This window comes from Vanacampus margaritifer, chromosome 1 (genome assembly GCF_051991255.1).
Source record: "Vanacampus margaritifer isolate UIUO_Vmar chromosome 1, RoL_Vmar_1.0, whole genome shotgun sequence".
Lineage (NCBI taxonomy): Eukaryota > Metazoa > Chordata > Actinopteri > Syngnathiformes > Syngnathidae > Vanacampus > Vanacampus margaritifer.
The window spans coordinates 13,873,056-13,900,095 of NC_135432.1; the positions used below are offsets into that span (position 1 = coordinate 13,873,056).

At 40.0% G+C, this 27,040-nt stretch overlaps 2 protein-coding genes across 4 annotated transcripts; both read left to right on the forward strand.

Moving 5' to 3' along the window:
* The first annotated feature begins 1,385 nt into the window (after nucleotides 1-1,385).
* Nucleotides 1,386-8,890, forward strand: ssuh2rs1 (ssu-2 homolog, related sequence 1). 3 transcript variants are annotated; one of them, XM_077547897.1, is made up of 14 exons: nucleotides 1,386-1,527; nucleotides 1,602-1,644; nucleotides 1,746-1,810; nucleotides 2,314-2,418; nucleotides 4,692-4,767; nucleotides 4,879-5,008; nucleotides 5,084-5,144; nucleotides 5,853-5,974; nucleotides 6,062-6,124; nucleotides 6,208-6,290; nucleotides 6,383-6,475; nucleotides 6,570-6,675; nucleotides 8,108-8,215; nucleotides 8,340-8,890. In XM_077547897.1, exons 2-14 carry the CDS (start codon nucleotides 1,622-1,624, stop codon nucleotides 8,478-8,480), a joined length of 1,176 nt encoding a protein of 391 aa, XP_077404023.1. In that variant the 5' UTR covers nucleotides 1,386-1,527; nucleotides 1,602-1,621; the 3' UTR covers nucleotides 8,481-8,890. The 3 variants fall into 3 exon arrangements, with proteins under 3 accessions (XP_077404023.1, XP_077404040.1, XP_077404031.1); XM_077547914.1 differs by lacking the exon at nucleotides 1,386-1,527 and adding an exon at nucleotides 2,000-2,075; XM_077547905.1 differs by lacking the exons at nucleotides 1,386-1,527; nucleotides 1,602-1,644; nucleotides 1,746-1,810 and adding an exon at nucleotides 1,821-2,075.
* A 50-nt stretch (nucleotides 8,891-8,940) lies between these two features.
* On the forward strand, nucleotides 8,941-26,178 carry dcaf1 (ddb1 and cul4 associated factor 1). Its single transcript, XM_077583027.1, has 25 exons — nucleotides 8,941-9,130; nucleotides 9,767-9,884; nucleotides 9,951-10,027; nucleotides 10,114-10,187; nucleotides 11,195-11,308; nucleotides 11,862-11,999; nucleotides 12,114-12,701; nucleotides 12,820-12,921; nucleotides 13,009-13,167; nucleotides 13,424-13,603; nucleotides 13,725-13,934; nucleotides 14,012-14,181; nucleotides 14,285-14,409; nucleotides 15,874-16,109; nucleotides 16,194-17,257; nucleotides 17,329-17,527; nucleotides 17,601-17,683; nucleotides 19,568-19,652; nucleotides 19,770-20,003; nucleotides 21,041-21,134; nucleotides 21,211-21,315; nucleotides 21,435-21,508; nucleotides 22,088-22,183; nucleotides 24,336-24,588; nucleotides 25,232-26,178. Exons 2-25 carry the CDS (start codon nucleotides 9,772-9,774, stop codon nucleotides 25,285-25,287), a joined length of 4,629 nt encoding a protein of 1,542 aa, XP_077439153.1. The 5' UTR covers nucleotides 8,941-9,130; nucleotides 9,767-9,771; the 3' UTR covers nucleotides 25,288-26,178.
* The last annotated feature ends 862 nt before the right edge of the window (nucleotides 26,179-27,040 follow it).

Sequence of the window (27,040 nt, forward strand, 5' to 3'; positions counted from 1 at the left end):
AATCAGTGGAATTTACCTTACCTTTACCTTACTCTGTCAAATCTCTTCAGTAAGTTACAGTTGTTGTTTTTTACAGAAGATAAAGATATACACACAATTTAATGAAACCTTGCATACAAGACAAGGTGATATTTCAAAGACAACCTGTATAGCTTGCTGTTCTAAGAAATATCTATTTCTCCTTGAATGAAATCATGATAATACAACGGTGGGAATAGAACTCGATCTACTTCTTGCCCTCATACTAAAACAAGAGAATGATTGATTAGGTTCTAGTTAACATATATTTTATGAGTTCATTAAAATATAAACAGTTTTTTGTTTTTTTCTACTGTCCTTATTTTTCTCTGTGATAGTTTTACAGGAATCTCGATTCACGCAAAACATGCAGCTTTCATCAGTGATTACTGAACTTCATTAACGTAGAGAGATTAACCACAAACAACTTTTCACGGCTCTCTTGTATTCGCCTCACAGACCATGGTTCACTTGCTCGTCACGCAAAATTGTGGCAGGGTTTATTCACAAACAAATTCCATGCAACACAAAAGCTCCACATGTTCCCCAACACGTCACACTAGCTTCCTTAATATGCTGGCTTTCAGGTGACTACTTTAGATTAGGCCCATAAGGAGTTAAGTATCCACCTGTGCAGTATTCAAAATAGTATAAATACATTATGACAACATTTTCAAAGATTTAACTCACTTTTCAATATTCAATATCTTCCTCTCATTTTTTAATGTGTATTATAAGATATTGGAGAAAGTGAATGTGTGTTTGCTTTCACGTGACTGGACTCAAATTATTGGAGAAATGGATGCCTGTCGGGCTTAAAAAGAGGAAACAGAATCACACACAATCCTTTGACAGATAGCATTTTGTTCATTCGCAAGAAGTGAATAATAATGGTAGAATCATTCACTGAGCACACACACGCACGCGCGCGCACACGCACGCGCGCACACACACGCACACAAATCTGCACGCGTTTCACTTCTGTTAACCTGATCTACCTGGATGTCGCTCTCTTCACACCATATAGGCGGCTCTTGGTCACCCCGTGAGAACTACATTTATAAGCAACAAAACAGTACAAATTAGCCGCAGAGTGTCGGCAAGGCAAACAACCGGACCCTTGGCTACCATGTAGCTATATCACTGATGTTTAATGGTTCAGTTTGCTCTCTATATTGTAAATGGATTAATGAACTGCCCCCTCTAAATTCGAGCATCTGGTCTGTTGTAATTCTTCTGTGTAATTATGTAGTTCTGTGGGCGTAGGCCTAAGGTGAAAAATCAATCAATCAAAAGAATGTGATACTTCACTTTTGTAGTTTACTGCCCATGGGGCGGGTTTGTGCGCACTTCCGCACCCCCCCCCCCCTTTTTTTAAGGGGGCTGGCTGTGTTGGGAAATCAGCAGTGGATGGTGACCTCTCAAAAATGAAAACGCCACCTATATCTTACTGTTAGAACAAGAAAGGACGTTTTAGCTGACTGTGATTTCTGACACGTTTAAAAGAAGGTAAATGATTGTTTTGTTTGTCACGTGATGTTATCGGTAGTTGTGTAAAACTTCGTTTTCATGTTTGTTTTCAGAGCTCATCCAACGCGTCAACATGGAGTATAAGCCTATAATAGAGTGAGTGTTTGAAAATCAGTGTTTGGTAAAGTAACATTTCGTGTCGGATCGTCCCGTTACTTTCTGGCCTCTTGTTAACTTTCGTTTTCCTTTCCAACCAGCGACGGAAGACGAAGTTATGGCGTGGCCAATCCGGGTTACCTACAAGCAACCCATGGTCCTCCTGGTATGTGCAATGATGGATTGTTTTCACTGGGCCCTAAAACGTTGCTGAACCGGGAGTGTCTGTTTAAGAAAGGATGTAATCGCACACTTCCGTGCAACACATAGGGTGACGTCACACCATGTCTTCACACCGTGGATTTAGCGTCCCGTGACAACAGCGGGGGTGCTTTACAAGTGTTTTTCCTTTTAGGGCTGCAACATACCAGTCAGTATTTAGTGTTGTTCACAAACCTCTAAAATGGATTATAACAACGCAGAGGGTCAAGGTAAGTCACACACTCGCACACACTCGCTCACGTAAGATGTACGTCGTCGTGGGCGAAGGAACGTGATCCTCATAAAACTTCACCTGATCTCTAAATTAGTTTGACATGCGCAATCAGACGTAACTAAAATGTTTTTGTGGGTTTCTGAATTATGCATCATATTTAAAACTTTGCTTACTGGAGCACTTGAATAGAGATATGAAGGTTTTCATGAACTGGTTCCTCTGGTTTGTTTCAGCGTTGATTGCCCCACCCGCGCCTGACTACCAAGGACCGAGCGCTCCACCAGCCAGCATGTTTGACAACATGCCCGGATACGAAGGCACTGTGGCCGGAGGAGGAGGTCCGTATAGTCATATAAGTGACTAAACAACAACTATTCTTCATATCTAATGTGACTTGAAGTGTAACACAATGGGACATGTTTTTTAATTGAGTTAAGTACGTGGCAATTACCAAAAATCTTATTTTTAGTGATGTACTGTAGAAGTACTCTCATCACATTGATTGCCTTGATTGGGTACTATATGAATCTTAAAATCTTATAGTCAAAAGGTTTATGCTTCATGTTTCAAGTGTGATTAAATTAAAGACAAATATAAAGTTAACACTGTTACCCAATTTGCAGATTCACGGACGCATCACATACATATTCGATTTCTTTTAACATTATATGATGATTTCAGTTCTTTTATTTTAGTTTTTCTTATGCATGAATTTTGAGGAAATATCTCTTCAAAATTGCTATGCTTCATCTCATAATGTCATTTCAAATTGTGCTATATAGGCTGGCAGTGATTCTCAGTGTGGCACCAGTACCACGTACTGGGCTCCCACTAGTGAATCACTGAATTGAATATTCAGACGGCACAGTTACAGAAGCATGTTGCAGCAGTTTAAACTTCTTCTTTTTTGCAGTACAGTACATTTGTTAATATCAGTTCAATTGTATTTAACATTTAAGTACAATACAATCACATTTAATCTTTTAAAAGTTTGTTTTCAAAAGTTTATTTATGTGCAATCTAACTTACTTGCAATGCATTTGAATAAATTATTATTTTTTATTTCCTATATTTAAGCAATATTAATGTTCAATTTGTGCATATGTTAGACTGATTTTCAATCAATATATTACAATTACAATATATTACAATTACAATACAAATTTTATTTTATATATATATATTTTTTATATATTACTTTTTTAGGAATAAAACATGCCTTTTTAAAATTATTGTGGGACTGGTTGAGCTAAGTATTTTTTTTAATTAATATGTAATATGTAAATATGTCATATTAAGCATGTTGGTCTTTTGCTGATAGGAGGGAGAATTAATGCAAAATTTTCAGTCTGCTCTTCTTTAAATTGTAAATTTGCACTGTCATTTTTCTTTTAGCAGTGAACTTCGAACATGCCATTTCGTATAATGTAGGCACTTGCAGCTTTCAGTGTCAGCAAGATACACACTACTCGAAAAATGAAAGTTAAAACTTGGACTAGCTGTTGTGAACGCTGAGTGGCCCATTTACGGACTTTCTATGTGTTGTTGGCGTGGCGACAAACAGGTTCTGATACACATTGTTGTTGACCCCACCAAAACAAATACAGCACACATGGTTTTCGCGGCACCCATCTCGAGACCAGCTTCCAAAGCACGGTTGTGTTGTTGCCCTGCGCAACCCATACACAATAAATGGGTCGGTTGTCGCTGCACTGCACTGTACTAAATGCAGTGTGAAAAGAACAAGGGCCACCAATATACGTAGGGCTACTAGAGTCGTATGGGTTTGAAATATGTATAACAGCTCAGTGTGATGGACTGCAACTGCAATAAACATGCAGTATTGAATGTAGGAGTGTGCCCAAAAAATATATTCTCGTAAGAATCGTGATTCTCATTTAATATGATTCAGAATCAATTTTAAATGTCCCAAAATTGATTTCATTTAAATTATTTTAAACTGTCTTGCCTTTGTCTGTGTGTGCCTTTATTTGGAGCGCTGTTCATGTTGTACCCGATTTGGACACTTAGGGGCCGTGTGGTTCCTTGCGGTCTGATGCACTGTTAAATTCTAGCCACATTAGAGAGTAGAAGGAAAAAGTCACGATCAAGTTATTCCAATAAAAATTGTTTTTTTGCAGTGTGGTGCCGTTCTTTTGAGTGATAAAAGTGCCGTGAGTAGCGCGCTAATTAGCATTAGCGAGCCAGACTGGAGTAGATCATTACGATTCTTTGCACATTTATAAATTGAAGCAAAAATCTTTGTCAATCAAATCATTTTGAAGCAAAAATCGTTCTTAATCAAAAATAGATTCTGAATCGAATCGCAGACCCAAAAATCGGAATTGAATCGAATCATGAGACATTCAAAGATTCCCACCCCTAATTGCCTCTTTTGAATAAAAATGGTAATTGCGCAATTCATCATAATGTATGTTTTTTGTTTTTGTTTTTCAAACACAAGAATACTGTGATGCAGCACTTTGAGGCAAATAGGGTCACTGGGAATAGTCATTAAGGACTTTAGGTCCATTATTTGTAATTCATGTGTTTTTCTGATCCAGTGTGACAATATAGCCAAAAATTAGCTGACTTTCCATCTTGGCTTTAGGTGGATTTCTGCCCCCTCCAATGCCGACGCAACCAACTCCTCAGCCTCAACCTGGAGCTGAACAACCGCAATGGAAGTAATGCTCACTTTTTTTCTACTCCAATGAATCCAAAACTAATGGATGTGTGTAGCTAAGACAATGAAGGCATCATTTCAAGCACGCATCTCATTCCTCTGCTGATTGCAGTATTCCATCAATAAGTGAGACGACAGCGCGGGAGGCTTTTGCACTGTGGGCCTCCAGCAAATGTTGTTATAGTTCAGCACCAGCAAAAGATGGAGTGATCACCAGCATGGAGGCTTTCAATACCTACAGGGTAAAAAGGAAGGCTCAATTAAATTTGAATATGACCATGCAATTTAAGTGTGTAATTTGGATGACTTTTATTTAGTACCGACTGGAAACCTTCACTGAATCGAGATCGACTGAGTGGAGTCATGAGCCATATACCGGTATGTCACTCTTGTGTCCTACTTTGTAACTGTTAGATTTATCATCTGAATTTTGTTTTTATTCTTTTGTTCATTAAATCTGACCGTGGTCATGTAAGACAGGTATATATAGTCACATGCTGTAGAAAGATACAGCACATTTAATGTAAAATTACATCCGAAATTAGTTAAAGGGGAAGTCAGCCTTAAACTTTTCTTGACAATAATACCTCTATGCTATATGTGATCTTACTAGTCTAAGCATGACATCCTGATTAATATGACATTTGTGTAATATGAGTTATGCAGCAAAATCCATTTTAGGGGGATTTTGTCACTTGCTGTAGAGTGAAAATGACATCACAATTGCTCAGGTTACAGGTAACAACCAATCACAGCTCAGCTTCAGAAAACAGGTGAAATGGCAAAATGGCCGCCTTTTGATATTGATAAGAACTGCTGGATTTTGCTGCTTAACTCATATTCCACTAACACAGTATTAAGAAAAATACCATATGTAGACGAGTGGGGCTACATAGAACATATTGTGGAAAAAAAAGGGGGGTTGACTTTCCTTTTAATCACTTTCCTTTAACTTAACATTGAGTGATTTTTAAATTTGTATTGCTTATCTGTCTAGTTCTGCTCTCTGTCAGCTATTTAAAGTACCATTTCCTTTGAAATCAATAAGGTTATCTCCTCACTGCAATCCTGCTTTCTTTGGATCAGGTCAGCCAGTGGATGCATACTCCCAACACCCTCCCGGACCCTGGAATATTCCTGCACCAGCCCCTAGTTATTTTACAGACAGTAAACAGATCATCAAAGTTCCCTACACTTCATCAATGAAGGTTCATAATGACCTCATGTGATTCTAAGCATGTTCAAACAAGAGAAAGAAGTGCGTTTTTCCCTAATGAGAATCATTTCATCAACAGAGCTGTCACGTTTGCATGGGAATGGGGCGGACACCTTGCAAAGATTGTTCCGGCGCAGGCAATGTAAGTCATAATTGTAAGGGTCATTGGTGGAAGTGACCTTCAGTAACCCTGACCAACTGCTAGATTTCTTTCCTTTCTGCTAGAAAGTTTGCTGGGTGTGCAATGGAGCTGGTTTCCGCCACGGAAATGAGCGATGCAATCATTGCTTTGGCAGAGGGCGGGAAAAGTAAGTAAAACTTTATTTACAAAACATTTGCTTCTAAAATAAAGAAAATCTTTAATAAATCTACAGCTTATCATTCCTACACTGTTTTACAGCTGCCACGGCTGCCAGGGGCAAGGATTCAAGCAATGCTCCACATGTCGTGGGAAGCAGCAGCTTTTGGTTTATATCAACCTGACTGTAAAATGGTGTTGTTTCTTTTATTGTCCATCAGTCTGGCTGCATTGTTAATAAGGTGTTATAGTAACAGCAATCAAGCAAAAACTATATGATATATTTCAGGACCAACAACTCTGATGACTATGTTGTGGAGCAATCCAGTGGACTTCAATTGGATAACCTTAGCAAAGTGTCTGGCAAGGAGCTTTTAAGGGACGCTCAGTACTTGGTAAGAGTTTTTGTCCATGCTTGTTTTCTCAAGCAGGTACTAATTATGTTGTACACTCTATAGATTACTGTATTGTAACACTGGGCCATTTCAATAGCAGGAAATGAAAAGGAACTGTTGACCAACTATGCTTTTTGCAACTCCCCAGTCTGCAAAACGTAGTGTGTCTGTGGGATGTTTGTAACCATTAATATATATATATATGATTTCATCCAACCATCCTTTAATGGCCTTGCTTTGTTTACTATACCAAAAAAGGGTCTTCACCTAATTCTTCTGACATGGAACTGTCAAAGATGAATGTATGTCCCAATTGGTCTTTATTGTTTTGCTTGATCTTTGGGTAAATGACACTAAGAAACTACTCAACGGAACTCAGTTTTATTCATGGAGCACTTTAAAAACAACCTCAGCCGAAGCAGTGTCGTGTCAAATTGAACATAAAATATAAGACAACTGGATATACTATTATTTAAAAACAATAAATAGCTTAAAAAACAACAAGACATAAAGCAAGGGCAGAATCGTATGCTGTGTTGAAAGCCAAGGAATTAAAATAGGTCTTTAAAGCTGTTTTTTTTTTTGTGGGATAGTGGGCTTGTTTAATGTTTACTGGGAGGTCATTCCACTCCAATATTGCCACAAGCAGCTGGTCAGCTGACCTTAAGGCACCGGTCAGGAGCGTAGGGATTGATCAGCTCAGAAGGGTAAGGTGAGGTGAAACCATATAAAGGAACTTTTAAGTGTACAGGCAGACAGTGGAGGGAGGGCAGAGTTTGAGTTTTATGCTCCCTCTTATGTGTTCCAGTTAACCCTTTGAACCAACTGGGGACCTCTTAGCTGGCTTACCATAGAAGCAAACTTCATACTACAGACTTATTTACTTACCATACTTTTTTTGATCAGTATAATTTTTCTTCTGTTAATTTAAACACTGTGTTTAAATCTTGAGACAAGCACTGTACAATTGATGCAATCTTAAAAACAAATCAAGTCAGATTTTTTATTTTTATTAATATTATTATTTATGGCAGCACGGTGGCTGACTGGTTAGCACGTCCGCCTCCCAGTGCAGAGGACGTGAGATCGAGTCCGGGCTTCGGCCTTCCTGGGTGGAGTTTGCATGTTCTCCCCGTGCTTGCGTGGGTTTTCACCGGGTACTCCGGTTTCCTCCCACATTCCAAAAACATGCATGGCAGGTTAATTGAACACTCCAAATTGTCCCTAGGTGTGAATGTGAGTGTGGTTGTTCGTCTCTGTGTGCCCTGCGATTGGCTGGCAACCAGTTCAGGGTGTACCCCGCCTACTGCCCGAAGCCAGCTGGGATAGGCTCTAGCACCACCGCGACCCTTGTGAGGAAAAAGCGGCCAAGAAAATGGATGGATGGATGGATTATTATTTATTTATTTTTTTTACCTTGTTCGACGTTCAGGTATATCCAGTAATGGGATTCCCGGACCCTACTGTGGTAAATGCCGCACAGCGCTTAATCAACGAACACCAGGCCAGGCTCTCCCAGACCTCTCGCATTCTTCAACAGGTAATTAATTGTGCACCATCTTCATTTACAGCTGAATATAATGCAGTAAAACATCATTTCACTATTAGTAATGCAATGAATGTGTGTTGTTTTGAGTAACATGCCTACTCTTTTGTGTGTCCAGCGTCAAACTATTGAACTGATTCCTGTCACAAAAGTGACCTACTCATGGAAAGGGAAATCACACGTTTACTTTGTCTATGGAAATGAATTTCTAGTCAGTGCAGACAACTACCCTGCCACCTGTTGCTGCACTGTGATGTAACTGCAGATGACGATGTGTCCATATTGTTCTCTCTCAGTCAGCATAAAATCATAATTGAAATTATATGTTTTCTATATTTACTATATGGCAGTATACAATTATGTCTTTATAAAAATCACGATGAGATGAAGAGAAAGTTCACGTTACCAATAAAAGAATATCATTAAAAATGCTAAAATGAAGCATGTATTTCATCATACTTTCCTGTATATCGAACTGCTCTTGTATGCTTTTTTTTCTTTTTCTAAATCAGCACCTATATCATTTCTTTATCAATGTTTCAAACGAATGTATTTTGTAACATGTTACCACTAATGTTTTGTATAATTTTTTAAGATTGCTTATGCTTTTGAATAAACACTCGTACAGCCTGTATTCATTGAGAAATTCAAATAAATTGTATTTCGTAATGTTTTGCTTCATGTGCTGTCGTCATAATAAGTGGACTGTCGCAGCTGCGATGACGTTGAGAACGTGTTCGCCATAATGACAGTAAACCATCAACAAAAAAGCCACATTATACATTGTAAGGTTTGGCTGTGAAATTCCCCCGATACCGTTTGCTTGCGGCACTCGGGTCTGGATCCGTATCGGCATATTTAAGCCTTGGAAACATCTGAGAAAAGTGAAGAACTGAGCGGAGCAGCGAGGTGAATTTAGCATGTTAGCTAGCTAAATAACCAGTTTACCTACGACACCGCTAGCGCGTGGCTAATGCCAACACTGGTGCTAACATACGGACCACGGACCGGTCGCCGTGGTTCCGAAATGTGTTTACTTATTGAACACAGTACGACGTGCACGTCAAAAGTAAATACAATACTGGATTTTAAAGTGAGCACGTTTACATCGTCATAAGTAGTCCGACTCCAGTTAGCTTCCTTGTTTAGCCAAGGCACAGCGACTCCAAGAACGCATCTTATTTACATCCTCTGAATGCGAGGAAGTGCACAAGGTCTTGCTTCAATCAGAATGACTGCTTTCAAGTACTTGCTTGCAGTGTGCTTGTTTTTTTTCCACAATCATTTATCTTGACAGTTGCAGTCCCTGGAGATTGCTGCACCTGCAACCGGCTAATCTGTCTCTTGTTCTACTAAATTTATCATAAGCATGTTCCAGCTCGTTGAGTTTAAGTACAGCTTCCTTGTAATGTGTCTCAAAGACGTTTTACTCCGAGTTCTTTAATGGTAAGCCACAATTGAGCAGCTGCTATGTGGATATGATAGAAGACAGGGTACATATTATGGTTTGGAATTGAATGTTGATTTTCCTGGGGTTCCTCATAGGAGTTATGGCGTCGGCATCTGCCAGTGTTGACTCCAAGGCAGAGCTGACTGCTCTACTGGAACAGTGGGAGAGGGAACAACAAGGCAGCACACAGGACCTAGTTAACATTCTCACCAAGTAAGTAGTTCTGTCTCATCAGATTAGCCATTTTATTCTAGCAGGTCATTATGTTCAAACTTTCAGAATCTCTGAGCTTGTCGAGAAGGAGACTGAGGAGTACCACAAAGCGGACCCCGACCCATTTGATGATCGACATCCTGGTATGATAAAGAAAACGGAGCTATTATTTGTTAATATACAGTAACGTATTTACTCATGTTGGGTCTTGCTTGTCCTTTGCCACTAGGGAGAGCTGATCCAGAATGTGTATTAGGGCATTTGCTCAAGATTCTGTTCAAGAATGATGACTTCATGAACACAGTAAGGATGGTTGGAATGGGTTTATATTAGGGGTGAGATGGTCCAGGGAGTTACCTCCGCTTTTGGGCCGAATTAGACTTTTTTTCCCCTGTCTCTCTTAAATTTCTCTCTTTATTTTGATTGTCAACAAAGACACAAAGACAGTGTTTTGTGAACTTATTTTACAGTCTAAAACACAGCTCTTTTGAATGGTAAATTGCCTCTTATTCCTTGACTTAATGTGTACATGTTAGGAAGAAGGATGGATTGATGTGCCAATTTAGTAGTATAAAATATGTATAACAAATGAAATCTTAGGGGGAAAAAAACTGGTGAAGCTGTTGGATTAAGTGCAAATTAATTACTTAGTCGTGCCTGACTTCAGACAAAACCAATCAACCCACACTTAATTGAATTTTTCATTTTGAGTTGGGAATTGAAACGTCACTGAAATGTTAAGTGACCAAACTCAACATATTTGGCCACAGAAAAGGCCTTTAAATCATCAGTAATAAATTCCACTGTACAGGTCATTTTCTTACGTTCATCCCAAATGGCGTGGAAGGTGTGTTTAAATTTTTTTTTCAAGATATACTTGTCACTAATGTTTGACTCGACTGTCGTGTGTCTAGCACGAATATGAACACAGGAAAAGCTTGGTCATATTGCTAGGGTTTCTTTAAAAAGTAACACAGAAGTTTCAACTAGTAACGCTTGCAGTAAGTTGTTAAGTTTTCACTCAGTCGTCCTCTTATACAGTGGTAAAACAAAAATTACAAACGCTAGTGGGGGAATGTACAGGCCAGCATACACACACACACACACACACACACACACACACACACACACACACACACACACACACACATATAGCGTGAATTCAAAGTGCAATGGAAAAGAGACATGAGTCTTTAGGATGTAATGTTCTATGCAGAGCGTACTGAACAGAGTACCGTCCCATTGCTAAAATGGGCGATACAATGAAAATGAATTTGAAAGTGCTTCACAACTTTTCTTCTCCCATATAGTTGGTGAATAGTTATGTGATGGCCAGCAGGGAATTTGCCCTCAATGCAGAAGCTTGTCGCTTGCTTCAGAACATCATGCCTGGACTGGAGACAGCAGTGGTCTTTCAGGAAAAGGTACATTACGTTTGAAATGAACATGACATTATTTTGTTTCCTTCTTGGTTTCTGAAACATAACATTCAGCATTCGCACTAGTTAGATTATTACATTTACATTGTAATGTACATTAAATCAACAATTATACCATGAAGGGAATCAGGGTTTCTATTTTTACTTAGGGCTGTCAATCAGTCACTGCTTTCAGTTGTTAAATGGCTAAAGTCGGTGCTATATAAACAGAAGCACTTGAATACTATGGAGATCGTCTGATTGATGCGGGGTCATAAAAACTAACTGATAGTGAAGTCTGTAATACTAAAGAGTCAATATACCAGGCCAGCTATTTTCCACAAACATTTTTTTGTTTGTAGAGTCAGAGTCCAGCTTTGAAGAAAGCTCTACTTGCACAATGTTTTACATTTATCTAGTAGGAACAAATTACATGTTGAATGAATAATATTTCACTACCCCGTTTTCATATAAAAAAAAAAAAAGACTTTGCTAAGACATGATCTGAGACGACTTTATTGTAACTTGTTAATCTGTTTTTGTTTGTGGTACTTTTCAGGAGGGAATAGTTGAAAGGTTGTTCAAGTGGGCTCAGGAGGCCGAGCAGCCCCTCAGAATCTATGCCACAGGCTTGTTAGCAGGCGCTATGGAGAACCAGGACATTGCAGCCAACTACCGAGAAGAGAACTCTGTGTTGGTCAGTAGGGGGCGCTAGCTTACACGCCTTATAAACGAATTGTAGTGATCTAAAAAATATTCTAACCAAGATGCTAATGTCGATCAACTTGTTTTAAATTCTCTTCATTAACAGGTGCCATTGATGCTGCATCGCTTACGTGAGCTTCAAGATAAAGATGCAGAGACAAAAAAAGAAATCAAACGTCCCAGAAAACCCCTGAGTGGACCTTTGCTACCTTTGGATGAGGAGACTGTTGATGGAGGCTTTGATAAACCCTTCTCGCTCGAGCAAAATGGGGCTGAAACGGAAGAACCAGAACCAGAAGGGGATGGCGAAATGAACCTTTCCGCCTTGGAGCCTGAAAACGAGCCTCCGTTTCTTCCCAGCGCCCCTCACAAAACTAACAACTGCGCCACCTCGGCCATTAAAACCATGATGAAGCCCATGTCGGCCACAGGGTCATTTCTGCACCTAGGCACCTCTGATGGTAGTAGTTACCTAAAAAGAAAAGCAGAGAAGGAGAGTGGCAGGTCCGCAAAGTACAAGTTGAATTTCTCCCTGCCGGAGTCAGAGAGGAATATCAGCGAGCTTTCCAACAGCAGCTGGTCTGAGATGAGCCCATGGGTGATTGGCAACAGCTACCGCTTATACCCTCTGACCCCTGAGATCGAGCAGAGACTCATTTTGCAGTATCTCACTCCTCTGGGAGAATATCAGGAGGTTGGTTTGTTTCCATCAGCTATCATTGTTTTGAAAATGTATGAAATCATCATCTTATGAAATTATGATGCAATGAAAAAGCATGATTTTATTTTGTTTTTTTCCCTCCTATCTTTAGCTGTTGGCAGTATTCATGCAAATGGGAGCCCGTGAGCTGCTTATGCATTATATGGATCTAAAGCAGACCAACGATGTGCAGCTCACATTTGAGGCTCTCAAGGTGAAGTCCTACAGTCAATCTGAATTCTGAACCACACCGAAAAACGGCATACAAACTTACTACTTGAATGTAAAATTTCTCTCACAGTATTTGGCTTCTCTGCTGCTTCACAAGAAGTTTGCTGCAGAGTTTGTGGCACACGGAGGAGTTCAGAAATTGCTGGAAATCCCCAGGCCCTCTATGGCTGCCACTGGAGTGTCCCTGTGCCTGTACTACCTTGCCTATAACCAGGACGCCATGGAAAGGGTATATTAAAAAAAAAAAATACTATGTTACTAATACACAAACAGACTTTTTATAATCAGTGTATATATGCACAGTTTTGCATACACACACAATACCTTGTTTACAAATGTTAATTTAATAATTTCAGAACGCTATTGTTGACATTATGACTAGCTTTCACACTTTGTTTATAAATCATCATCACTTGAAAACGCCTATTTGTGTATCAAACAGTAGCATCCTATTGGCATTCATTGGTGTGACTACTTCTCCCAAGGTGTGTATGCTGCCCCACTCGGTCCTGTCAGATGTGGTTGGCTACACACTGTGGCTGCTGGAATGCTCGCATGCATCCGGCTGCTGTCACGCCACCATGTTCTTCTCCATTTCCTTCTCTTTCCGCGCCGTGCTGGAGCTCTTCGACAAGCAGGACGGGCTGCGACGCCTCGTCAATCTGGTAGGACCAACCAGCAGCTCGCTTCACACGAGCTCCACTTTAGCCGTGCATACGTCACCATCTGAAAATCCACGTTCTAGACTGGAATGCTGAATTTTGCATGTGATTTGGCGTCTTCCAGATCAGCACGTTGGAGATCCTGAACCCTGACGACCAGGGAGCGCTGCTGAGTGACGACGAGATTTTCTCCAGCAGGCAGACGGCGAAGCACACTTGCATGGCGCTCCGCAGGTACTTTGAGGCCCATCTGGCCATCAAGGTGGAGCAGGTGAAGCAGTCTCTGCAGCGCACAGAGGGAGGCGCTCTTATTCACTCACAGCCCTACTACAAGGTAGAAGAATGTCAGGTGTTGTGATTAAAGATGTAGACATTTTGCAGTGCTTTTTCAGCTTCTGTCATTGGTTGCAGGCGGTCAGTTACAGCCGCGAGCAGGTGGTGGAAATGATGGAGTTTCTCATTGAGTACGGCCCTCTTCGTTTATATTGGGAACCGGCAGAGGTGTTCCACAAACTCTCTTGTGTCCAACTCCTCCTGCAACTCATTTCTATCGCATGTGACTGGAGGACCTATTATGGCAGGTGTGGAGGATGTAGTATTGAATGTCTTTGTCATGATTGTAGTTGTTTTGGCGTTCTGCATGGAGTATGTTGTGTTGCAGTGGTTATGTTTGTTTCCCTGCAGGAGTGACACAGTGCGCTACGCTCTTGACATCCTGAGTATCCTCACAGTTGTACCAAAGACTCAAATGCTGTTATCCGAGACGGTTGCTGTTGTCGATGAGAACGGGTCTACTATTTCTAGTGCAGGTATGTTTGCAGAGGTATAGTATTAACTAAGAGCCATTATTTAAAAAAATAAAATAAAAAAAAAAGTTCGATCCCAATGAGTGCATTCTTGTTGTTGTTTTTTTGTGTGTGTCAGGGATGTGATTTGACCAAAGTGAAATTATCTGAAAATTTAGCCGGGGGTCTGGGGGCCGCTGGCACCCAGCTAGGTCCAGGGCAGTGCCCTGGTGGGGGGACAAGGGGGGTGAAGCCCCCCGGAGCTCATGGGTTTTCCGTGTTTTTAAGTACTTTCAATGCACTCACATGACAAAGAAATAGACAAAACAACAGCATAAATTTTCAATGTATATTGAACTATCCCATATAAAATGGCAGTTTTAGTCAACTCAAAATCAGTCACATTCAAAAACATTGGACTGCCTTTGCTTTTAAAAACTCACTGAGAATATCATCATATCTAACTAATGTGATTACTAAGTTAACACATAAATAATGTTGAAGAGTTCAAATTTCATGAACAAATAATTGTATCATGACCAAATGAAAAGTAACTCATATTAGAGCATACCACAAATGTCTTTGTTATAGCAGAAGATGTTATCTGTCGGAGTCATGTGCATACACAATGAACTACTATAAAAAATAAAAAAAAATCAGATTTTTTTTTTTTTGGGGGGAGATAAAAAAAGCGGAATTCCGCGAATTAGCGGAAAAATCACATCCCTGGTGTGTGTTTTTTAAATCCGCCAAGGTTGGACATACGTTTAATTGAGTGGATACAAGTACTCATACTTAATTATGTTCTATACATATGCATTATTAAACACCAACAAAGTTAGCCTATGCTAAACGTTAGCAATCGCGATTAGCATTAGCGCGCTAGCGATTACCACTTAAGTTAAACAAACACCAACTACTATTTAGTTCACATATACATCATTATATCAACATTACACATGTAATAGTGTCTTAAAAGTTATAGACGATGCTTTAACATTATTTTATTAGTAAACAAGGGTAGAGCGAGCAGTTAGCTACGTTAGCTCAATAACGTCCTGTTTCTGTCTTCTTCTGGGTACGTTTGGTGCATGACTGCCCTCTACTGGTTATGTAGTGAACACTGAAAAACCAAGTGGCAAGTAATATTTTGGAATAATTACAGCCCACGTGCTTTTTAGGAAGTTAAGAACTTCCTTTCCAGTGTATTGGGGAAGCTCAATGTGCTGTATTGTCTTTAATAAAAACCCACTGAGTACAGTTTTTTTAAGCAGCAAATAAAATATGCCATTCGCCCACTAACGGAAGGAATAAAGATCAGATCACAGCTGCCAATCCAATACTGCATAAAAAGTCCGTCTATAAAACATGGACCACCCAACAATGTCTTCGGCGGAGCTTCGAGGGAGAAAGTTTTAGTCAACTTTTTTTTTTTTTTTTTAACCCAGCCTTACTTTGTTCGTATGGCTAACACATTTTTACTTGCAGGAATGAACATTGTCTTGGCGGTGGCGGAGGGAGAAGTGTTTGTGAACGATGCCGAGATCCAGAAGTCTGCCCTGCAGGTTGTCATTAACTGCGTCTGCGCTCCCGACAAACGCATGTCCAGCATTGGCAAGTTCATTGCCAGCACTCCGCGTCGTCGGCTCCCTCACATGACCAAAGCCAGCGAGAACGTGCTCACCAAGATGTGGAATGTGGTGCAGTCCAACAATGGCATTAAGGTAATCTCTTTTCTAGGAATCATTTGTTGCATTTTATGTTTTTTAAGTTGATGTTTCTGACATTTTTTTAAAACTACCCCATAGGTTCTGCTATCACTTCTGACTGTGAAGATGCCAATCACAGACGCGGACCAGATCCGAGCTCTGTCCTGCAAGGCCCTGGTTGGTCTGTCTCGCTCCACTTCTGTCCGGCAGATCATCAGCAAGCTGCCTTTGTTCAGTAGCGGGCACATCCAGCAGCTGATGAAGGAGCCCGTGCTCCAGGACAAACGCAGCGAGCACGTCAAGTTCTGCAAGTTTGCGGCTGAGCTGATGGAACGAATATCAGGCAAACCCTTGCTGATCGGCACCGACGTATCCCTGGCGTGGCTGCAGCGAGCGAGCGTGGTGGCCCAGTCCAGGATCACCTTCCCCGAGAAAGAGCTGCTGCTGCTTATCAGGAACCACCTCGTAGCCAAAGGCCTTCACGACACGGCCACGGCCCTCACCAAGGAGGCCGACCTCCCCATGGCGTGCGTGTCTCATTCGGCACTCACAGCATCCCCTTTCGTCTCCGTCACGCCCCCTACCGCCGCCATCGCCACCTTACCCCGCACCCCGCGGCTGGCCAACGGTGTCGGGTCAAGGCTCGGCAACCATCCCTCTCATTCGTCCACTCCGTCGCCCGGCCATTTGCAAGCGCGGCCCTCGACATCGCAACCCGCCGCGCCCTCCACAACCGCGTTCCCGTCGACGCCTCACTGCGGCAACGGCTCGCCTCTGATCGGCCGAATCGTTTTCTCTCGCGAGCGCCACTCGTGGTGCAGCGCCAGCGGCTGCAAAAAACCTCGCGTGCTGAGGCAGAAGTCGGACCACGGCGCCTTCAACCAGACGCCGGCCATGAAAAAGCAGTTCGACAGGCACATGCCCTCCCCGCCCGCATTAGACGGCATCATCACGGAATACCTACGGGAACAGCACGCGCGCTGTAAAAACCCCGTCGCCACTTGCCCGCCTTTTTCTCTCTTCACCCCACATCAGTGCCCCGAGCCCAAACAGAGACGGCAAGCACCGATTAACTTCACGTCTCGAAACACGAGGAGGGTCATTTATCCCAAATATGGAGGAGTCGATGGAGGATGCTTTGACAGACATCTCATCTTCAGCAGGTTGCCGTGACAACCCACCATGCGGTTTATTCATCTTTTTGTATTTTTACACTCTTCTTTGCGTTCTGCAGGTTCCGCCCAATCTCCGTATTCAGGGAAGCTGATGAGGATGAAAGCGGATTCACCTGTTGTGCCTTCTCAGCTCGCGAACGGTTCCTGATGCTCGGGACCTGCACGGGCCAGTTGAAACTCTACAATGTGTTCACGGGCCAGGAGGAGGCCAGCTACAGCTGTCACAGTTCGGCCATCACTAACCTCGAACCCTCTCGGGTAAGAAAATCAAGCTGTGACTATGCACAGTCGTGTTCAGAGCTGTCCTAAATGTCTCATTTTGTGTTTTCAGGATGGCTCCTTAATTCTCACCTCAGCCTCCTGGAGTTACCCAACGTCTGCACTGTGGGGGATGAAGTCGGTGTTCATCATGAAGTGAGTCGTTTATCTCAAAAGCTCATTGGATGAAATGGCGCTCGTCTTTGCATCAAGGTTTTTATAGTTAACTAAATAAAAGTGAAAAAAAATCTTAATGAATAAAAATACTTTTTAAAAAAATCAAAAACTTACTACATTGTGCTTATAAAACTAGCTATAATTATAGTGAAAATGTTCATTTTCATTTTTGTCATTGACTATCATACATGAGCTTTCAGGGTTCATTTTAAATGTATTAATTTTTTTATTGTTGTGCATCTTTGTAGAGGAAGGAAGGTCAAACAGTCATTTGTGAATTAGTTTACCTTACTTTATTACACAGCACTTGGTGACCTTTTTTTTTTTTAATCCTAAACTCTACAAACTACAACTAAAATGGTGTGTTGAATTCACTCAATTTTATTTCATCAAGTGGTTGCATATAATTCGTCTGGATCCAGAAACATATTTTAAATAGACATATAGTTTAAAATTATCTGAAGCCAGATAATTTTGTTTCATGCAACCACTTGACGAAATAAAATTGAGTATAATTTTTTCAGTGTAGCTAGTTATTAAAATAACTAAAACGAAGCATTTAAAACAGGCTATACGGTACTAACTGAATCCAAAAAAAAATCAAAATGAAATAAAAACTTACTATATAATAAAAAATAATAATAAAAAACTATTATAACTCCGCTTTGCGTTTCAAACAGCTCAGTTTGAATTGATGTTGTCAGAAGTGTAATTGTTTGAATGTTTTCAGAATGGAAAACTATTATTAATTTGACATCTAATTAGTTCTTCTTTTTTTTTTAATATTTTATTTAAGATTTCCCCCCATGCAAAAGAACAAAGAAAAGAAGAAGAAAAAAACAAACACAAAATGAAAAAAAACACATTAAAAAAATGTTTTTTATTAAACAAAAATGTAAATGTAGATATAAATATACACACAGCGGCAGAGCATGTAACGCTAGTGACCAGTTAATCAAATATTTTCTAGTTCATAATTAGCAATCGAGTAGTATCAAAAAGGGTTCCCACACTTTTACAAATGTATCTCTTAAATTATTTTTATCAAAACGAATCCGCTCCAGCCTTCCATACTGTGTCATTTCATTCAGCCATCTATTGAAGCATGGGGCTCTTGTGGAGTTTTCCAATTTAGTAGTATTAATTTCTTGGCTACAATCATATTTAATATTTTAGCTCTTACAGTGTTTATAACCACACTTCAACTGTCAGCATGAGCCAAAAATGAAAACTTTCCTCACTTTTGATGAATATATAAGTTACCGATTTACTGACTTCCCCACTAAGTACAGCTACTCAATTCATAATTTTTTGCTTTGATCCACCTTTTGTATTGGAATGAATCAGATCATCCAAAAGATTACAGCAGTTGTATTGAATCTCATTCAATTGTGCCAGCATGTGTCATGTCGGGGCTCGAGATGAGAACAGAGAAATCATAATTATCATCACCAATACCACTCTGCATGTTCTCTTTCAAATAAAGACCAACAATGATACCGAGATAATTCATTCATCAATTAATACGAGCACCACCTACAGTGCAAACCAAGCAAATATTAGCACTTTTCCCGCCATCTTTCTCCTTCACCTTGTTGCTATTTTCTGCCCAACGCTACAGCAGCTTCCCGCTGTCAAAACACGGCTCGTTCAAAAGATGACGTGTCGTTTGATTATGCCCGCCGACGGCCCCGCCGAGGCCTGCAGGCTTCGCTTCACGGCACACCGAGCATTTGACTTCACTTATCCACATAATGCAACTCTGTGCTGCATGTTCCCGAACTCAGCAACAAGCCATGACAAGATTTATATTCACTGTTGTTCCAGTTTAAAAAAGAAATCTTCCTCCCATGTTGTCTGCAGGCATTCCTTTCTGGGTGACCATTATGTGGAGTTCAGCAAGCTGTCACAAGATCGCGTCATTGGGACTGAGGAGCAACTAGCGCATGTATGTATGCCGCTATTTCAAACTGACGCCACAGAATATGAATGCAGGGAGAATTTTGACCTTCACGAATGACAGCTCACGTTCCTCTTTTTTTTCTTTCTTTTTTTTTTTTTTTAGATTTATGACATCCAGACGGGCCAGGTGACCCTGACTCTAAATAACCCCGACCTGGCTAATAACTACAAGCGGAACTGTGCCACGTTCAACCCCACAGACGACCTGGTACTGAACGACGGCGTGCTGTGGGACGTGCGCTCCGCTCAGGCCATCCACAAATTTGACAAGTTCAACATGAACATCAGTGGCGTGTTCCACCCCAATGGCCTGGAAGTCATCATCAACACGGAAATTGTATCCTTGAAGCACTCTGAGCCAATATATATTTTTTATAATATTATAGAACAGTTGGATGAAAGATGTATGTCTTGTAGTTTGTAGTCGGAGAATGCCAAAAAATCACGATTATCATTTACTACGATTCAGAATCGATGTAAAATGTCCCAAAAGTGATTTTATTTAAATTACTTTATACTGTCTTGCCCTTGTTGGGAGCACTTTTTATGTTGTACACGATTTGGCCACTTAGGGGCAGTGTGGTTCCGCGCATTCTGTTAAGTTGTAGCCACATTAAAGAGTTGAAGGAAAAAAGTTATGATCAAATTATGCCAATAAAAGTTTTTATTTTTGCAGCGTAGGAATAGCATATTCTAGTGAGTAATGTTAGCATGCTTGTCTGTATGCATTCCTGAAACGTTTTTGAGTGAATAGCCGTTCTTTTTAGCCAGCTAATTAGCATTAGCGAGTCAATGGCGCTTTCAATTGTGCGTTAGCCTTTAGCTAGCTACGTTTGGGAATCAAGCTAACAAAGTGCGTTTGCATTTAGGTGTGCACTGTGTAATTTTCTTTGTTTTGTGTGTTTATATTTACAGTTAACCTCAACTGGAGTGTAAAAAAACGGCTTGATAATGTAACAATAGCATTGCTATCTGCCAAACTATGAATATAAATACTATATATATATATACAATAAAAGCTATACAATTTATAGGTAGCTACAAATAGTAGCAGTTGTGGTACAAGTTGTGGAAAAGGGGTCTTTCCTCACAATTCAAAACTTAATTAAAAAAAGAAAAATACATTTTAATGTCAACATTTGTCATTTTGTCTTGCAAACCAGACTTGAGTAGACGATTATTTGCATATCTATAGATTGAAGCCGAAATCCTTGTCAATTTTTGAATCAAAAATCATTTTGAAATGAGAATTGATTCTGAATTGAATCGCAGACACAAAAAACGAAATCAAATTGAATCGAGGGACAGTCAAAGATTCCCACCCCTAGATTGTAGTCAAACATCATATGGTTGTTCCTTAATCTGAGTTGTTAGTGGGATCTGCGAACCTTCCACCTCCTTCATACGGTTCCCGCTCTGGACCTGTGCAGGACAGTCTTCAACAATAACGGCACCGTCATTTATGGAGGTGAATAAATAGTCGTCTTGCTCTGCCCCTGGAATCCGTTTCAACCGACTCACTCTGAACCCTTGTGCATCCGCAGCGATATTACAGGCTGACGATGAGGACGACATGATAGAGATGCAGATGAAAAGTCCTTTTGGTTCGTCCTTCCGGACTTTCAATGCCACAGACTACAAACCCATCGGTATGGCTGAGGACGGTCGTCATCCCTCGTCCTTATATACTGTATTGTCAAATCACATTTGAATATTATGTTTGGCTACTTTACTGACATGTTTTTTGTTTTGTTTGTCTTTCTCCCAGCCACCATTGACGTCAAGAAGAATATTTTTGATCTGTGCACAGACTCTAAAGACTGCTACCTTGCTGTAATTGAGGTAGGCTCTGTAATGTTGCATTTTGAGTATGATTAACTCATTCACTGCCATAAATTCATCAAAAAAAAAAAGATTATTAAAAATTAGGGACAAGAGGCGATTTTTATTTTTTTTTTAAAGTGCATCATTTCACTAGTTAACTCACGATTAATCACAAATTTTATATCAGTTCTAAATGTACAATAAAAAAATCTAGGTTTTCACACTCTTGTAAACAAAAGTGGGGAAAAAAATGTTTAACTAATAGAAATAGTTAAAATGAATTTATGACGTTTATAGCCGTCAATGGCAGTGAATAAAGTAAAAATAAAAATATTAAAATTTCGGGGCGTGAGGCGATTTTAATTATTTGCATGACTTCAGTAGTTAACTCGCGATTGATCACAAATTTTATATCTGTTCTAAATGTACAATAAAAAAATCTAGGTTTTCATACTCTTGTTAACAAAAGTGGGGAGAAAGTTAAACTAATAGAAATAGTTCAAATGAATTTTTGACGTTTATAGCCGTCAATGGCAGTGAATGAGTTAATAGTTGATTTGTTGATCCATACTAATAGTTGGTGCTTTTATTCTATAGAACCAAGACTCCATTAACACGGACACAGTCTGCCGGCTTTATGAAGTTGGCCGACAAAGATTGGCCGAGGAAGAGGAGGAGGATGAGGAGGATCAGGTATTCGTTGTATTATTTTCATTGATTCCTAACATGGATTTCTGATGACCATGAATTGATTGTTTTGTGGTTGACCATTCACATATTTACCAATTTGTGTGTTTTTCTCTGAATCCTCACCAATCTTCCATTTTTTTTGCGCTTTGTCTCGTAAAGCCCGAAGATGGCGCCAAAGCACTTGCTCATAAGAAATTGCAGTGTATACAATTTATATCAGGGATGGGCAACTGGTGCCTCGAGGGTTCCCTGATTAATTAAAAAAATAGTTCGGTGGGGTAAAAATATGTATTTAAAAAAAAAAAAAAAGATAAACATTAAATTTATGTTCTCTGAATGGGGGTGGGGGGGATAATTATTTAAAAAGAAAATGTAAGAAAATAAAAATCTGCAAATATGCAGCCACTGTAGTTTTAAGTTGTAATATCACCATTCACCACTAGATGTCAGGCATGGCTTAGTTGCGTCCTATACAGTGTTCCCTCGTTTCTCGCGGGTGTTACGTTCCAAAAACTAACCACGATAATGGAAATCCACGTAAAAAAAATTTTTTTTTAATTTTCCGTTAATTAAAAAAAAAAAAAAAGTTATTATGTTTTTTCATTTTGGTATGATTTTTAGTTTATTATGAATGCTTTTTCATTCATCATATGTTCTTTTTTCATTTACAGTCATTTTTCTCCATTAAAAGTTTTTATTTATTTATTATACAACACAGTATGTATATTTTTCGTTTATTCTAAATGTCTTTTTGTTCATACTATATATTTTTTCATTTATTATATATGTTTCTTGGCTAACACCTCACCACACACTTTATACATGCACTTTTCTCGATAGGCGTTAACATTCTCTCACATACCGTATCTCTTCTTTAAATACGGTAGGCCTATACACTCTGTGTTCAAACCTTTGTAGATTATTAAAATAAGAACAATAAAATACAATTAAACTAATATCCAAAACATTTATTGGAGAAACAAAAACATAACTATCAATAAATGTTTTTCTAGGCTGGTATGTTTTCCTATTTTTTTTAAAAATAAAAATAGTAATTAAAAAAACACGCACACATACAGCAACAACAAAACAGCAAGAAATGACACTTCATTTTAATGATGATGATATGAGGCTGAGAAATCCATTTTGACCGGGAGGCTCGAGAACGCATCGGTGGCTGGCGTCAATCCGCAGCGCAAACGTAGCTGGTGTAAAATGAACAAGCTGGAATTGGAAACAAATGGGCGGAGCGGGTCCGCAATGCACACGCATGCGGTGCAACCTAGCGGTGAGCCATGGGGCGGTGGCGGACGCACGCTGGAGCGTTCCAGGGCATAAAATTGGGAAACTGTCGGGCTTCCATCTCCAGGTCGGAATGTGACGGGCCATACCGTTGGAAAGGTCTCGTCAAGACGAACCCGCAGATCTCCGTATGTCCCCGTTAGGACGTAGAGCTGGGGAGATATGGCCGACCAAAGACCTCCAGGACACCGAGGATTTTATAAAAGTAATCACGCCGGCGATGGTTCCCAACCCGGGTTCCCATTTTGACCGTGACCGCATCGCCGCAGTACCCCTGAACCTCCACTCAAGCGCTTGTGGCCGGCGCGTGTCTGCGTGAACCGTGGGACGGGTGAAGGCGGCGCGGCGAGCTGTCTGACAGCGGCGACGGACGGCGCGTACATACACTATAAAAATAAAAAAAACGCTGTAAAAAATTTGCGAAAGACGAACCCGTGAGAAACGACAGAACACTTTACTACAACGTGAGTAGGCCTAATAACTTTTTTGCAGATTTGAAATTATGTGCAGGACAAACATAGGACTCAGTAATATTAAAAAACTTGACTCACTTGATATTTGTGAGGGAAAAAATGCACAATATTTTTATTATTATTTTATTTTATTTTATTATTTTATAATATTAAGTTTTGCACTTCAAGTTGGTTTGTTGTTCAGCAGTTTTGTGCCTTTGTTGAATGCTCATTTAAATTTTTTTGTCCTGGGGGACAAAAATACATTATGTGGGGTTACTTTGTTCTTGATTTCAAACCTGTTGGGGAAGAATAATTTATATTTCATACATTCATTGATAAATGTCTTATAAAATATGTTAAGCGAGCACATGATCTAAAATAGCATTTTTGTGCCCCAGGAGGATGACGATCAGGAGGAAGATGACGACGACGACGACGACTCTGACGACGACGACATCGATACAGATCCTCTTATCGCGGAGCTGGAGAACGAGAACGGTGGAGACGACGACGACGATGGAAATGATGAGTTCTCCCCCTCCGACGAGGAAGTGGCTCACCTCCTCGAGGAGGACTTGGATGGGGGGGACGACGACGACGACAACGATGACGAATCTGACAATGAGGATGCGGAACTGGATGTGGACAATGGTATGTGCTGCTCGAACATACAGTATGAAGTTTCCATTTGACAATCATTAACTCATTCACTGCCATAAATTCATTTTAAAAAAAAAATAGGGGCAAGAAGTGATTTTTTTAAAAATTGTAATTAATCGCATGACTTCACTAGTTAACTCACGATCAATCACAAATGTTATGTTCTAAATGTACAATTAAAAAAATCTAGGTTTTCATACTCTTGATAACAAAAGTGGAAAAAAGTGTTAAACTAATAGAAACTGTTAAAATGAGTTTTTGACGTTTATAGCCGTCAACGGCAGTGAATGAATTAAAAAGAGAGAAAGAAAATATTATAAAAAATTTGGGGCGTCAGGCAATTAAAGTTTTTAATCGTAATTAATCGCATGACTTCAGTAGTCAACTCGCGATTAATGACAAATTTCATATCTGTTCTGAATGTACAATAAAAAATTCTTGTTAACAAAAATGGAAAAAAATGTTAAACTAATAGAAACTGTTAAAATGAATTTTTGATGTTTATAGCAATGGCAGTGAATGAGTTAAAATTCACACCTAGGGGCAATTTGCTTGTTTTTGAAATGTGGGAGGAGCCCACTGTGTAGCCAGGAGGAGGAAAGAAAAAAAAAAAAACGTCTTATGTCTCAAACAGACAGCTCCGACAACTCCGACCTTGAGGATGACATCATTCTGTCCCTCAATGAGTGAGCGCCGACGGGCAGCCGGGACTGAATAACTGGACCACAAGTCAAGACCTCGGCGTCGTAGACGTGAGCTACGGAGGAAGAGGCGAGCACAAGAGGCCCATCTGCAGATGCGGCGGGAGAGGATGAACGGACTGAGGGATCGGACCAAGGAAGAATCTCAGAGATAACGCAAAACACCACGATTGTATGTGATTTATAGATTTATAGAAAGGCTTGATGTGGAGGGAAACGGCCAGCGTGTGGATGCTTTAAAATCGTTTTACAATTTCACAAACCTTTTAATTAGTATTTCTGTTGTGATAAAAAAAAAAAAAAGGCTCCCATGAGTAGCAGTTGTGTTTCGAAGAGTGGAATGCGTCCAAAAGCATTCGACTTTTAACAGCAGACTGGAATAGTCATCAAAAAATGTACATAGGTTTTGGATTTCAGCTGCTGAGAAATCCGAGCAGTTGTGATTGTTTAACAGGGCCTCTTCCTTGACGGTGGATCGACTCGGCGCTCCTGACTTGCTCACCCAAACCAAAAGAACGCTCAACGTGTGACATAAACTGCCAATGCCTCCTGCACACGCAAATGTTCATCCTGCACCCAGTGGGTTTTTGCTTCTGGGAAATTTGTGCTTTTGTTAAGAAAAGTGGCGAAAATTCTAATATTTGGAGGCAAAAATAAAATGTAAAAATCTATTTTGATTTCAAGTTCGATTCTAGGTTGGTTCAAACATTTAGGAGGGAAAGCTCTGGCTCAGTTTTATAAAGCCACTAAAAGAGTCGCACCTGTTTGTTTATCGGCCTTCTTTTTCACAAGAAGATGACTTGGTTTTCTCAAGACATTTAATGTACAGCTTGTATGTACCAAAAGTATTTTTTCCTATAAATAAAACTCTGGAATTAAATTTGTGTGCCTCTTCACTGATGTGAATGATTTCCAACTCTGTCGGTCTGAAGGCATTTTAAAACTTCTCCACATGTACACACACACACACACACACACACACACACACACACACACACACACACACACACACACACACACACACACAACTTGTACTTATATAATTGTGAGGACATCCATACACATAATGCATTTCCTAGCCCTAACCCCAACCATAAAAAATGATTCCCTCTCCTCATTCTTTACCCTAACCTCAACCATAACCCAAGTCAAACCTAAACTCTAAAACCAAGTCTTGACCCTCAAAAAGAGGTCTTGAGTTGTGAGGACCAGCCAAAATGTCCTCACTTCACAAGAATGTCCTCAATCTGTTGGTTAAAGACGTATTTTGGTCCTCACAATGTAGTATTTACGCACACACACTGAAGCAAGACAAAATGTAGTATGATTAGCCCTTTTTAACACATGCTTTCAGGAGATCTCAGGTGTGTTTTTGCAGTACAACCAAGGTTAAAAATTTGTCAGGAAAAAGCGCACTAGAAAAGCTGAACATTATTTGTGGTTAACCTCAGAGGGAGCGAATGTGGGAACTTTTTTTTTTGGGGTGCCTCACTTGAAGTGTAATTTCCCATTCAGTACAGTAGGTAGCAGTAGTGCTTTCATTTTATAGCAAAAAAAATAAATACACATAGCAGCTGATGTACTCTTTGCTCGTAAAACCGAACAATTATGGCAAATAATGTAAGTAAAGGACATCACATTGAATTGTGTATGCTACGTAAATATGTAGATTCTAAAACAACCTGCTAGCGGACGTTAACGCCCTTATAAGTGTTAATATTTTTTGCCATTCATAAATTCTT